At 42.2% G+C, this 12980-nt stretch overlaps 1 protein-coding gene across 1 annotated transcript in view; it reads left to right on the top strand.

Moving 5' to 3' along the window:
• The window catches only part of LOC143960385 (sodium- and chloride-dependent betaine transporter-like), a 165087-nt gene extending 152492 nt beyond the window's left edge, over positions 1-12595 (top strand). Inside the window, exons 10-15 of the mRNA XM_077468957.1 lie at positions 1112-1224; positions 1412-1549; positions 3879-3981; positions 6236-6336; positions 11146-11316; positions 11552-12595. Coding sequence (XP_077325083.1) covers positions 1112-1224; positions 1412-1549; positions 3879-3981; positions 6236-6336; positions 11146-11316; positions 11552-11710 — 785 coding nt within the window. The 3' untranslated portion in view covers positions 11711-12595. The remainder of the gene's footprint in view (positions 1-1111; positions 1225-1411; positions 1550-3878; positions 3982-6235; positions 6337-11145; positions 11317-11551) is intronic.
• Positions 12596-12980: the final 385 nt, after the last annotated feature.

Raw genomic sequence — 12980 nt, 5'->3', positions numbered from 1 at the left:
TCCATTTGGCCGTCTCCTAAGGTCCTGGTCATTCACTTGAGGGGAAATGACATTGGTAAGGTTGGGACTTGGAAACTTCTTTGTGAGATAAAAAAGGATATTTGTGCCATTAAATTACTGTTTCTGGGTAGTACTACCTTAGCCTTTTCAGAGATGGTCCCTCGGCTTCTTTGGTCCCCTTGTGGAAGCTTGTTCTATGTGGATAGAATTAGGAGACGGCTAGTTTCTCTGGGTAGTTTGTCATTTCGCCATCTAGAACTTGAAGGTTTTATACCTGGTTTATTCAGGAAAGATTTGGTCCATTTATCAGATATTGGCATTGATATATTTAATATGGGATTGCAAAGCCTAATTGAGAGTGCTATGGTGTTGGGGGGACCTAGATCAGGAGCTTCACATTTCAGGAAAGAAAAGCAGATGAAGGCATTGTGAGGTGAAGCATTGTGATTTCTTATTAGAGGTAATGAATACCTGGAAGTGCTATGGGCCATACACACGATAGGATTTTCCAACAACAACGAGCTTGTTGTTGGGAATTCCGACCGTGTGTATGCTCCATCGGACATTTGCTGTCGGAATTTCCGACAACTGTTTGAGAGCAGGTTCTCAAATTTTCCAACAAGAAGAATTGTTGGCGGAAATTCTGAGCGTGTGTACACAATTCCGATGCACAAAAGTCCATGCATGCTCGGAATCAAGCAGAACAGCCGCACTGGCTATTGAACTTCATTTTTCTCAGTACATTGTACGTGTTGTACGTCACTGTGTGTTTGACGTTCGGAATTTCCGCCAACATTTGTGTGACCGTGTGTATGCATGACAAGTTTGAGCCAACATCTATTGGAAAAAAATCCACGGTTTTGTTGTTGGAATATCCGATCGTGTGTACATAGCATTACACTGACACACTACCTATCAAAATAAAATGATTTCCTTTTTTTTTTTTCACCAGTTTCTCTCATTTGAAACTTCGTTTTAACACCCTACATTTCCAAGTCATTTTTATATGAACTGGAAAACAATCAGGCTGCTTTTAATTATGAACTAGGCACTGTGTTCTGTTGACTTTATTAGATACCCTGAGATTGCAATTTTGTGTCTCTGCCCCCAGGACCCGGATTGGCTTTTATTGCATACCCTAAGGCTGTGACTATGATGCCCGTCTCACAGCTCTGGTCTTGCCTCTTTTTTATCATGATTATCCTGCTTGGTCTGGACAGCCAGGTATGACTATGACATTGCCCAATCTGACTATAAACCAAACAACCGAAAAGTATGTGTTTAGTCAACACCATTCATAAACATGCACATTTTCTAGAATGGGTTAAGAGGGTTTTGTTTCGTAAATTTGCTTCACTCTTTTTTTTCTTCAAACTTTTTGAGGTAACTTTCCTTCCTGGTTTTTGTACAGTTCGTTTACATGGAAGCACTGTGCTTGTCCATCACCGATATGTACCCAACTGTTCTGCGCAAGGGCTACCGGAGAGAGCTGCTGATTCTGGCTACGTCCATCATCTGCTTCTTGTTGGGCCTGTTAATTGTGACTCAGGTAAGTTAGTAGAGATAAAGTGTAAGTTAGCACTGGCAAGGGAGACTTCACAAAATGTTAGCATACACTGCCCAGCTGTAATGATTAGACTTAATTTTTCCATCTGCGGGTTGTTGCTGCAGCTAAGGTCTCTGCAGCGCATACCTGTCCTAGTCAGGGAAGTGCTTAAGGAGACTGCGTGACATTCAGAATCAGCGAGACAAACAAGTTAGACCCCATACACACTATACAACTTTTGTTGTCTGATTTCCTTTAGATTTACCAAAATCATGTAGTGCAAGGTCCTGCCTGACTGCATACAAATTGAAACTCTTAAAGTGGAGGGCCACCCTGAAAAACAAAACTACATTAAAATGTTGTAAAAAATCTGAAAAAAAAAATGAAAATTTATTTTTTTAAACTTAACAGAAATGCCTGTTGCTAGGCAAATCATCTTGATCTGCCTCTTCCTACTCCGCGTGATCTTCAGTCTTCTCTCCTCCTCGTGTTGTCTTCTGGGTAATGGGGCTCTGTGTGTTCTGGGAACTGTGTGTCCCAGAACACAGCACGCCCCATTCACAAAGCAATGTGCGACTCTCGCGTTTGCAGCATTAAACAGGCAGTGAAGCTCCACTGCCTGTTTCCCTTAGATAGAAGGGCAATGCCGGGACCCGAGAGCCAAGGGAAGGGTTGGCATTGGGCGGTCGACATCGCGGGCGCCCTGGACAGGTAAGTCTGCTTATTAAAAGTCATCAACTACAGTGTTTGTAGCTGCTGACTTTAAAAAAAAATAGTTTCAGCTGACCCTCCCCTTTAAAGTTTGACCTCATAGTATATGGTTTTGTTAAAGCGGGAGTCCGCCGGGACTCCGCGTTTTTTTTTTTTTTTTAAAAGCCAGCAGCTACAAATACTGCAGCTGCTGACTTTTAAAATAGTGACACTTACCTGTCCAGCGCGCCCGCGATGTCGGCACCCGAAGCCGATCTCTAGATCGGTACTCGGGTGCTGCCGCCGCCATCTTGGGTATGGGAATCAGGAAATGGAGCCTTTCGGCTTCATTTCCCGGTTCCCTACTGCGCATGCGTGAGTCGCGGTGCTCAATAAGGATGGTCCCCGCTGTCTCTGGGATCCGTGTGTTTCCCAGCAGACAGCGGGGGACCTTCGGAAAGGGGCGTAGATTCTGCGGAAAGGGGAGTACCTTCTGCAGATATCTATGCCGGAAGTGGGTGCAGATACCTGTACTGTACAGGTATCTGCACCCCCCTCCCCCCTGAAAGGTGCCAATTGTGCAGGACGCTGTGCCCATAGAAGAAGAAAAAATGGAGGATTCCCCACTGAGCATGCGCAGTCCACGCCAGCAACCAAGGAGAGGCATGAGTCGCGCTGCACAATAAGGACGGTCCCCGCTGCCTCTGGGATCTGTGTGTTTCCCAGCAGGCAGCGGGGCACTTGCGGAAGGGGGCGGGCACTTGCGGAAAGGGGCGTAATCTACGCCCCTTTCCGCAGGGAGCTATCCCGGAAGTGGGTGCAGTTACCTGGATTATCCAGGTAACTGCACCCCCCTCCCCCCTGAAAGGTGCCAATTGTGGCGCCGGAGGGGGGGAGGATTCCGATGAGCGGAAGGTCCATTTTAGGGTGGACCTCCGCTTTAAATCTGAAGGAAAAAAATCTACAGAAAATTGTATAGTGTGTATCCAGCTTTAGTCTGTCTGATTGTTTATGCCCTGATTTCATTTCTATCTGACTTTTGGCTGTTTGCTCTGCAAGCTGTATGAGAACTGAAGGCTGCCATATGTGGCTCAGTTTTTTCTCAAATATAATAGTAATAGTTTCCCCCATCCACACAAACAGCTATAGTATGGATATGAGATTCAGGCAGCTGTGGCACAGCTGCCTGAATACCTGAACAGCACCTGACAACTTTCACTTAGCTAAACCAATTTTTGAATGGACTTTTGCTGAAGGTGAATAGTGTTTACAGGGCCACTTGTTACTCTAATTTCTTACCTATGCAGATTTTTACTACAACATCACACCAATATCACAACATCACATCGTGACCAGTTGTTGGGATCGTTGCTGACATTAGACTGTCTTAACAATTTGGAATTTACTGAATGCTAAACTAATTTGGCAGCCTAAAGTAGGTGGTACCAAGTTTTTTTATTTACTTATACATATACATACATACATTTTATATATATATATATATATATATATATATATATATATATATATATATATATATATCTCAATTATTTTGTAAAGGCAAATGTTTAATGTGGACTGTTACAATGTTATTTGTTCATGCATAGTTTTTTTAACCAGCCGCCTTTTCTATAATCTGCAGGGAGGAATGTACATCTTCCAGTTATTCGATTATTATGCCACTAGTGGAATCTGCCTTCTCTTTGTGGGGACATTTGAGTGTATCTGCATTGGCTGGGTATATGGTGATTATCATTTACTGTCTTTGGGTTAATAATGTACCTATAGGCAAAACCCACAGCACCCAATCAGCAATTATCCATCTTTGTTCTAATTTCTCAGCTGAAAGAAATGCTTAAATCCTATTGGTTACAGTGGGGTAATGTACATATTGTCTGTTTTCTGTCTTTTTAAATAAAATTGAATATGACACTAACTCACTAATGCACAGTATCTCACAATAGTGAATACATCCCTCACATTTTTGTAAATATTTTATTATATCTTTTCATGTGGCAATACTGAAGAAATTACACTTTGCTACAGTGTAAAGTAGTGAGTGTACAGCTTGTATAACAATGTCAATTTGCTGTCCCCTCAAAATAACTCAACACACAGCCATTAATGTCTAAACCGCTGGCAATAAATGCACAAGAAAGCCAGCAAACAGTTTGCTGAAGACAAGCAGACTAAGGACATGGATTACTGGAACCATGTTCTGAGGTCTGATGAGACCAAGATAAACTTATTTGGTTCAGATGGTGTCAAGCGTGTGTGGCAGCAACCAGGTGAGGAGTACAAAGACAAGTGTGTCTTGCCTACAGTCATGCATGGTGGTGGGAGTGTCATGGTCTGGGGCTGCATGAGTGCTGCCGGTGTCCTATCATATAGAGTCCCCCATCGGATAGTGTCCGCTGTGTACTGCGCATGCCGTTCATCTTCAGAGATTTTCCGAAGCTTCCTCTGCTCCGTGCCGCGCATGCGCAGTACGGGGCGGACAGTATCCGATGCCATGACACTATATGGCAGATCTCCGGCACTGGGGAGCTACAGTTCATTGAGGGAACCATGAATGCCAACATGTACTGTGACTGAAGCAGAGCATGGTCCCCTCCCTTCGGAGACTAGGCAGCAGGGCAGTATTCCAACATGATAAGGACCTCAAACACACCTCCAAGATGACCACTGCCTTTCTAAAGGAGCTGAGGGTAAAGGTTATGGACTGACCAAGAATGTCTCCAGGCCTAAACCCTATTGAGTATCTGTGGGGCATCCTCAAACGGAAGGTGGAGGAGCACAAGGTCTCTAACATCCACCAGCTCCATGACGTCATCATGGAGTGGAAGAGGACTCCAGTAGCAACCTGTGAAGCTCTGGTGAACTCCATGTCCAAGAGGGCTTGGGCAGTGCTAGAAAATAATGGTGGCCACACAAACTATTGACACGTTGGGCCCAGTTTAGACATTTTCACTTAGGGGTGTACTCACTTTTGCTGCCAGTGGTTTGAAATATTAATGGCTGTGGCTATTTTGAGGGGACAGCAAATTTACACTGTTATACAAGCTGTACACTCACTACTTTACATTGTAGCAAAGTGTCATTTCTTCAGTGTTGTCACATGAAAAGATATAATAAAATATTTACAAAAATGTGAGGGGTGTACTCACTTTTGTGAGATACTGTATCTGTGGATTGTATTTTCTTTACTAAAATGTCTGTCCTGTAAATATATTTTTGCTGTTTTTGTCTAATGTTATTATACACAAGAGTGATGAAAAAACTGCTATGAAAAAAAAAAAAAAAAAGATTTTTCTGAAAATTTGCACTGAAAAATGACAAAAATGTAAATGTACTACAAAATATGTTATCCTCCTTTACATGATATTGTCCTCATCTCCTGCAAACCAGTATATTTTTCAGGCAAACTAAAAATGCATGACCTGCCTACTCAAAAGTAGTCCTGGTGGGACTATCCAAAATTAATTCAATAGACTTTTACAGTCAGTTTCAGGCGCTGGGAGAGGCTGGTAAAAGAGTTTATTAACTCACACACAGAGTTCAGGCATGTGCCAGGTCGCAAGGTAATATATTGGGATACATTAAAGTAGGCTAAGAAAGAGGAAGTCCCATACTATTGGATAAAGGAGCTATGGGGAACAGTGGTAGAATTGAGGACTGACTGCACAAAAATCTGAAGATTTTACAATTCGAAAATATGCATATTTATTGCTTGAAATTAAGCTTTTTTCCTACTTAACTGGGGCACCTGTAAGAAATGTTAGGCTTAATTCATTACACTTTAACCAGCTTTAATTGTTATAGCAACCATTGTAGTCCCCACAAAGAGTCAATGAGAGTTGAACAGTTACATGGCAGAAAATACTGAAAGTAATCACAAATAACACAGTAGTTGAGCCTAATATCATCTTGAGTAAAGTTGAATCAATATCACTTTCTCCTTTTCCTTTTTCTCTGATTATGCCTGATGTGATGATGCAGGGGCAGACCGCTTCTATGATAATATACAGGACATGATTGGCTATCGCCCCTGGCCCCTGCTGAAGATCTTCTGGATGGCAGTGAGCCCGGCCATGTGCCTGGTATGTAGTCTTCTTCAAGATGGACCTTACTTTTAGAATGAACATTTTAGAAAATACACAACATGCCCCATCTCCCAAAACATAGAGTACTCTTAAAGAACTTTTCCAGCATCTTCTTGAATCCATGCAGAAAAAAAAATTTGTATTTTAACTACTACAGCCCCGGACCAATAAACACCTTAAGGACCAGAGGTCTTTTTCCAATTTCGCACTGCGCTGCTTTAACTGGTAATTGCGCGGTCATGCAATATTGCACCGAAACGAAATTTGCGTCCTTTTCTTCCCACAAATAGAGCTTTCTTTTGATGGTATTTGATTGCCTCTGCGATTTTTATTTTTTGCGATATAAATGGAAAAAGAGCAAACATTTTGAAAAAAAAAGATATTTTCTTCTTTTTGTTATAAGAAAAATCAAATAAACTAAATTTTAGTCATACATTGAGGGCAAAATTTATTCAGCCACATGTCTTTAGTAAAAAAAATGTCAATAAGCGTATATTTTTTGGTTTGCGCAAAAGTTATGGCGTCTACAAACTAGAGTACATTTTCTGGAATTTACACAGCTTTTAATTTATGACTGCCTATCTCATTTCTTGAGGTGCTAAAATGGCAGGGCAGTACAAACCCCCCCCCAAATTACCCCATTTTGGAAAGTAGACACCCCAAGGAAATTGCTGATGGGTATGTTGAGCCCATTGAATATTTATTTTTTTTGTCTTAAGGGATTGAATAATGACAAAAAAAAAATAAAAATTTACAAAAAGTTGTCACTAAATGATATATTGCTCACACATGCCATAGTTATATGTGGAATTGCACCCCAAAATATATTCCGCTACTTTTCCCGAGTATGGGGATACCACATATGTGGGACTTTTTGGGAGTCTAGTCGCGCACGGCACCCCGAAAACCAATCACCACCTTCAGGATTTCTAAGGGTGTAAATTTTTGATTTCACTCCTCACTACCTATCACAGTTTCGAAGGCCATAAAATTGCACAAAGTTGTCACTAAATGATATATTGCTCACACATGCTATGGGCATATGTGAAATGACACCCCAAAATACATTCTGCTGCTTCTCTTGAGTACAGGGATACCACATGTGTGGGACTTTTTGGGAGCCTAGCCGCGTACGGGACCCCGAAATCCAAGCACCGCCTTCAGGATTTCTAAGGGCATACATTTTTTATTTTACTCCTCACTACCTACCACTACCTATCACAGTTTTGAAGGCCATAAAATGCCAAGATGGCACAACCCCCCCCCCCCAAATGACCCCATTTTGGAAAGTAGACACCCCAAGCTATTTGCTGAGGGCCATGTTGAGACCATTGAATATTTTTTTTTTTGTCCCAAGGGATTGAATAATGACAAAAAATTAAATTTTTTTTTTTTTTTTACAAAAAGTTGTCACTAAATGATATATTGCTCACCCATGCCATGGTTATATGTGGAATTGCACCCCAAAATATATTTCGCTACTTCTCCCGAGTATGGGGATACCACATGTGTGGGACTTTTTGGGAGTCTAGTCGCGCACGCCACCCGAAAACCAATCACCACCTTCAGGATTTCTAAGGGTGCAAATTTTTGATTTCACTCCTCACTACCTATCACAGTTTCGAAGGCCATAAAATGCCAAAATAGCACAAAACCCCCCAAAATGACCCCATTTTGGAAAGTAGACACCCCAAGCTATTTACTGAGAGGTATGTTGAGTCCATGGAATATTTTATATTTTGCCACAAGTTGCGGGAATATTACAAACTTTTTTTTTTTTGCACAAAGTTGTCACTAAATGATATATTGCTCACACATGCTATGGGCATAAGTCAAATTACACCCCAAAATAAATTCTGCTGCTTCTCCCGAGTATGGGGATACCACATGTGGGGGACTTTTTGGGAGCCTAGCCACGTACGGGACCCCGAAAACTAAGCACTGCCTTCCGGATTTAAATATAAAATGCTACCAAAAAAACTGTTAGCGATCGCAGGGATCAGGCCTGACTCTGCGATCGCTGCAGTTATGTGTTTAGTGTTTTGTAAGTGACAGTGATCGATCGATACTGCACTTGGGTGGGCTGGGCAGAGGGGCAAAACGCAGGTGCTAGCAGGTATCTGGGCTGATCCCGCTAACAATGCGTTTTTTGGAACCCTGAACTGCTGGGGACGCTAGTATAGATCTGATCAGATCAGATATTGATCTGTTCAGATTCTATACCACTACGGGAGGTTTATGTTTTGCGTGTGGGTGTTAGCGGTACTGGCACTAACCTAGCGCTGCCTGGGGCGACGCAGACCCTGACCCTAAAACCTAATTGATATCACCCGCCGGGTGATCAGGGGGTTAAACCTTTATTGGGTAATAAATGGTGGGTGCCCTGATGCTGTAAAAAGCAAACTAACCAGAGTCACCCGTAACACTTATACGGTGATCAGTGGTGAAAGGGTTAACTAGGGGCAATCAGGGGGTTCAAATTTTTATTAGGTAGTATATGGGGGTCCCTGGCGCTATATAAAAACCTGACGGGGAACCTAAATAACTAACTGGCTAACCAGCGTCACCAGTGACACTTATACTGTGATAGCTGGTGAAAGGGTTAACTAGGGGCAATCAGGGGGTTAAAACCATTATTGGGTAGTATATAGGGGTACCTAACGCTATAAAAACCTGGCGGTGAACCTAAAAAAATAACTAGCTACCTAGCGACACTAGCGACACTAATGCAGCGATCAGAAAAATGATCGCTTAGTGACAGTGGCAAAAGGGGGTGAAAGGGTTAACTAGGGGCAATCAGGGGGTTAAAACCATTATTGGGTAGTATATCGGGGTACCTAGCGATATAAAAACCTGGCGGTGAACCTAAAAAAATAACTAGCTACCTAGCGACAGTAGCGACACTAATCCAGCGATTAGAAAAATTCTCGCTTAGTGACACTGGCAAAAGGGGGTGAAAGGGTTAACTCTAGGGGCAATCAGGGGGTTAAATCTTTATTGGGGGGTGATAGGGGGCTACCCTGGACCTAACACTAACTGCCCTGACAGTTTTAACTGTTACAACTGACACTGAATGCAGTGATCAGTAAAGAAATGATCAATGCAATCAGTGACACTGTGACTGGGGGGGGAGGGGGGGGCGGGGGGGATTGGGGGGCGATCGGGGGGGGATCGGGGGGGGTTTGTGTACCTATGTGTCAGTGTAGTGTTTTGGTGCACTTACTTTTAGTCTTCTCCTCGTAGTCCGGTCAAAAAGACCGCCCCGAGGAGAATGACATCACTTCCTCCTTCCTGTGTAAACAATACACAGTGGGAGGAAGCTTGTCATTGGCCAGGAGCGATCCAGAGGGGGTGGCCAGAAACCAATGGCCATCCCCTCATCACGGATCGCTCCTGGAGCGAACTGGACCGCCGTATCCAGCGGGAGGGGATCCGATCGGACCCCCCACCCGCTGGAAGGCAGGCACGTACATCTACGTGCTTGTGCCTGCCTGTGCAATTGTGATGACGTACAATGGCAATACGGTGGTCCTTAACCACTTTCAGACCGGACCAATTTGCTGGTCAAAGACCAGACCACTTTTTGCGATTCGGCACTGCGTCGCTTTAACTGACAATTGCGCGGTCGTGCGACGTGGCTCCCAAACAAAATTAACGTCCTTTTTTTCCCACAAATAGAGCTTTCTTTTGGTGGTATTTTATAACCCCTGCGGTTTTTATTTTTTGCGCTATAAACAAAAATAGAGCGATAATTTTGAAAAAAACGCATTATTTTTTACTTTTTGTTATAATAAATATCCCCCAAAAATATATAAAAAAACATTTTTTTCCCTCAGTTTAGGCCGATACGTATTCTTCTACATATTTTTGGTAAAAAAATCGCAATAAGCGATTATTGATTGGTTTGCGCAAAAGTTATAGCGTTTACAAAATAGGGATAGTTTTATAGCATAATTTTTTTTTTTTTTTTTTTTTTTACTAGTAATGGCGGCGATCTGCGATTTTTATTGTGACTGCGACATTGTGGGGGACCCATCGGACATTTTTGACACATTTTTGGGACCATTGTCATTTATACAGTAATCACTGCTATATAAATGCAGTGATTCCTGTGTAAATGACACTGGCAGTGAAAGGGTTAACCAGTGGGTGGCAGTGTAGGGGTTAAGTGTTCCTAGGGGTGTGTTACTAACTGTGGGGGGGTTGGGCTTTCATTTAGTGTACACTGATCTCTGCTCCAATCACATGGAGCAGAGATCAGCGTCACTAGTTGCTAGGCAGAATGGAAAAATGTTGTTTATACAGCATTTCCTCCATTCGGCCGCTCCGTGAGACGATCGCGGGGATGCCCGCGGCGATCGAGTCCGCGGGTCCCGCGACCGGACTCACGGGGGTCCCGACCAGCGCGGGAGCGCGTCGCCGGCGGCGCGCTCCCGATGGCACGGCGGCAACGAATATTGGACGTACATGTACGCCAATATGCCTGCCCGTGCCATTCTGTCGACGTACATCGTCGTGCGCTGGTCGGGAAGTGGTTAAGTGGTTAACGAAGGAAAAATAGGTCTCATTAGATACTCGATAGGTATCTAATAAAGTGGCCAGTCAATGTAAAATACACCTTATATTGGTTTTTTGATATATTTGTTAATCATGGCTACACTAATTACACTGGTAAATATGCCCACATGGTTATTAAAAATACTAACTAACAACCTTAGGCAAACAGTGTACACAAAGTGGGTATTTAATCCCACCCCTGAGGTATGCAGTGCTCTCTCCTCTGATTGGTTCCCTCTCTATTTTTAGGGGACGTTCCTTTTTGCTGTAATCGAGTACATGCCCTTGAAGTATAATAACATATATGTGTACCCACCATGGGGTTACGCCATTGGCTGGCTCCTGGCTATTGCCTCCATGATCTGCATCCCTCTGTGGGCAATTTATACAATAATCAGGACAAACGGATCCTTCAGGAAGGTAAGTGAATGAACTATTCCCAAAATGTTTCTGTCAGTCCTTTCCAAAAAGCATAACACTTTTACTTTGATTGTCTCTATACCATCACATGACCTATGATGAGGAGCACATTTACTTCCTGTATTTTTTTCAGTTAATGCAGCGCAAAATAAGCAGCTCTGGCTCAGTAGCTATTGGTAGAAACAGCTTAAGTAAATTGACCCATTTAATGAGACTTGTTTATGAATTTCATCAGAGGCTGCGTAAAGTTGTTTCCCCGGCAGATGATCTTCCACAGCCGAAAGAGCTAGCAGAGAAATCAACATCCCGCCAAACCTCCTTTGGTTCTACAATGCGGTCCTCCAACCTTTCAGAAGTCGCTTGGGACAAACCTCTAGAAGTGACTTCACTGTGACAGTGCTGAATTACGAGGCCTACTGCATACTCTCCAATGTATTATTTCACAAGATCTGCTTGCTGGGCCTTGGACACATGAAGCCCATGAAATCAGGAAGGTTGATGTTCAGGACTGACACAGAGGCATCTCATTTTTTAACTTAGCGATCAGTCACTTATTTAAGAAAATCTTTAACAAGCCTTCCCCTGCTCTGAACTCAGTTTAGTATTTTCAGCTCACTACAAGAAGTTAAGAACTTGATGGCCTTCTGGGAGGACCAATATGTATTTTTCTGTGCTTGCAGTGCATTTAACGACAAGATACGGGGAAATGTGCTTGTATTGCAGAGATGTACTGAATATGTTTGTTTGTGCTGCCTTAACATAAACTTCAACCTATTAATCTACAGAGTGCAGTCACCCAATGAATGACCTTTGTTTTATGTCAAATAGGGACATTTAGTTAAAGGAGTTCTATGATCACAGCATACACTTTTATAACATTTTCTAACATCAGCATAGTAATAACAATACAAACACTAGTTATTATTATGAAATTATACTGCTCCTAAATGTACACCCCTGTACATTCAATGTAACAAAATAATCAATGAAATGCAGCTCTCTCAATAAACTTACCAATAAATTACTCTTTAAAAATAGAATACATACTAAGGCTGGCCATACACGGTGCAAATTTCTTTCCTGTAACCACAGGTTGCAGGAAAGAAATTTGCTAGATTCCCCCATCAACACAGACAGTGTTAATGCGGGAATCCCTCCTGCCAGGCAATTTTCTTCTCCCAGCGGGAGGGAAGTGGGAGGCACATATACAAACTGTTGTAATTCCTACACCGTTCACCTGATTTGGATGTAAATACCCTTAAATTAAAGCTGCAAGTCTGCAGTTAAAGCACATCTTGTTTGTTTAATTTCAAATCCCTTGTGGTGGTGTATAGAGCAAAAAATATTAGAATTGTGTCGATGTCTCAATATTTATGGACCTGACTATATATATATATATATATATATATATATATATATATATATATATATATATATATATAAAGAGAGAGAGAGAGAGAGAGAGGTAATTAAATATGAAATCAAATATGAAATCAATAGATTGCCATAAAAATGCTAATAAAGTTCATATCTGTGATAACACAAAGTCCATATAGTGCTCCAAGGGGTGCAAGGTGATAAAAAGACAAAATGTATTTATCCGTTGCTCTTGTTCATAAAGTGATAAATTAGTGCCGCTTACTAGAACCGTTGGATCTTAGGTT

Source organism: Lithobates pipiens, unplaced genomic scaffold (assembly GCF_037356315.1).
Source record: "Lithobates pipiens isolate NorthernLeopardFrog02 unplaced genomic scaffold, aLitPip1_a1.2 Scaffold_8, whole genome shotgun sequence".
NCBI lineage: Eukaryota > Metazoa > Chordata > Amphibia > Anura > Ranidae > Lithobates > Lithobates pipiens.
The sequence above is the reverse complement of the archived record's forward strand: the minus strand, read 5'-3'. Positions and strand labels throughout refer to the sequence as shown.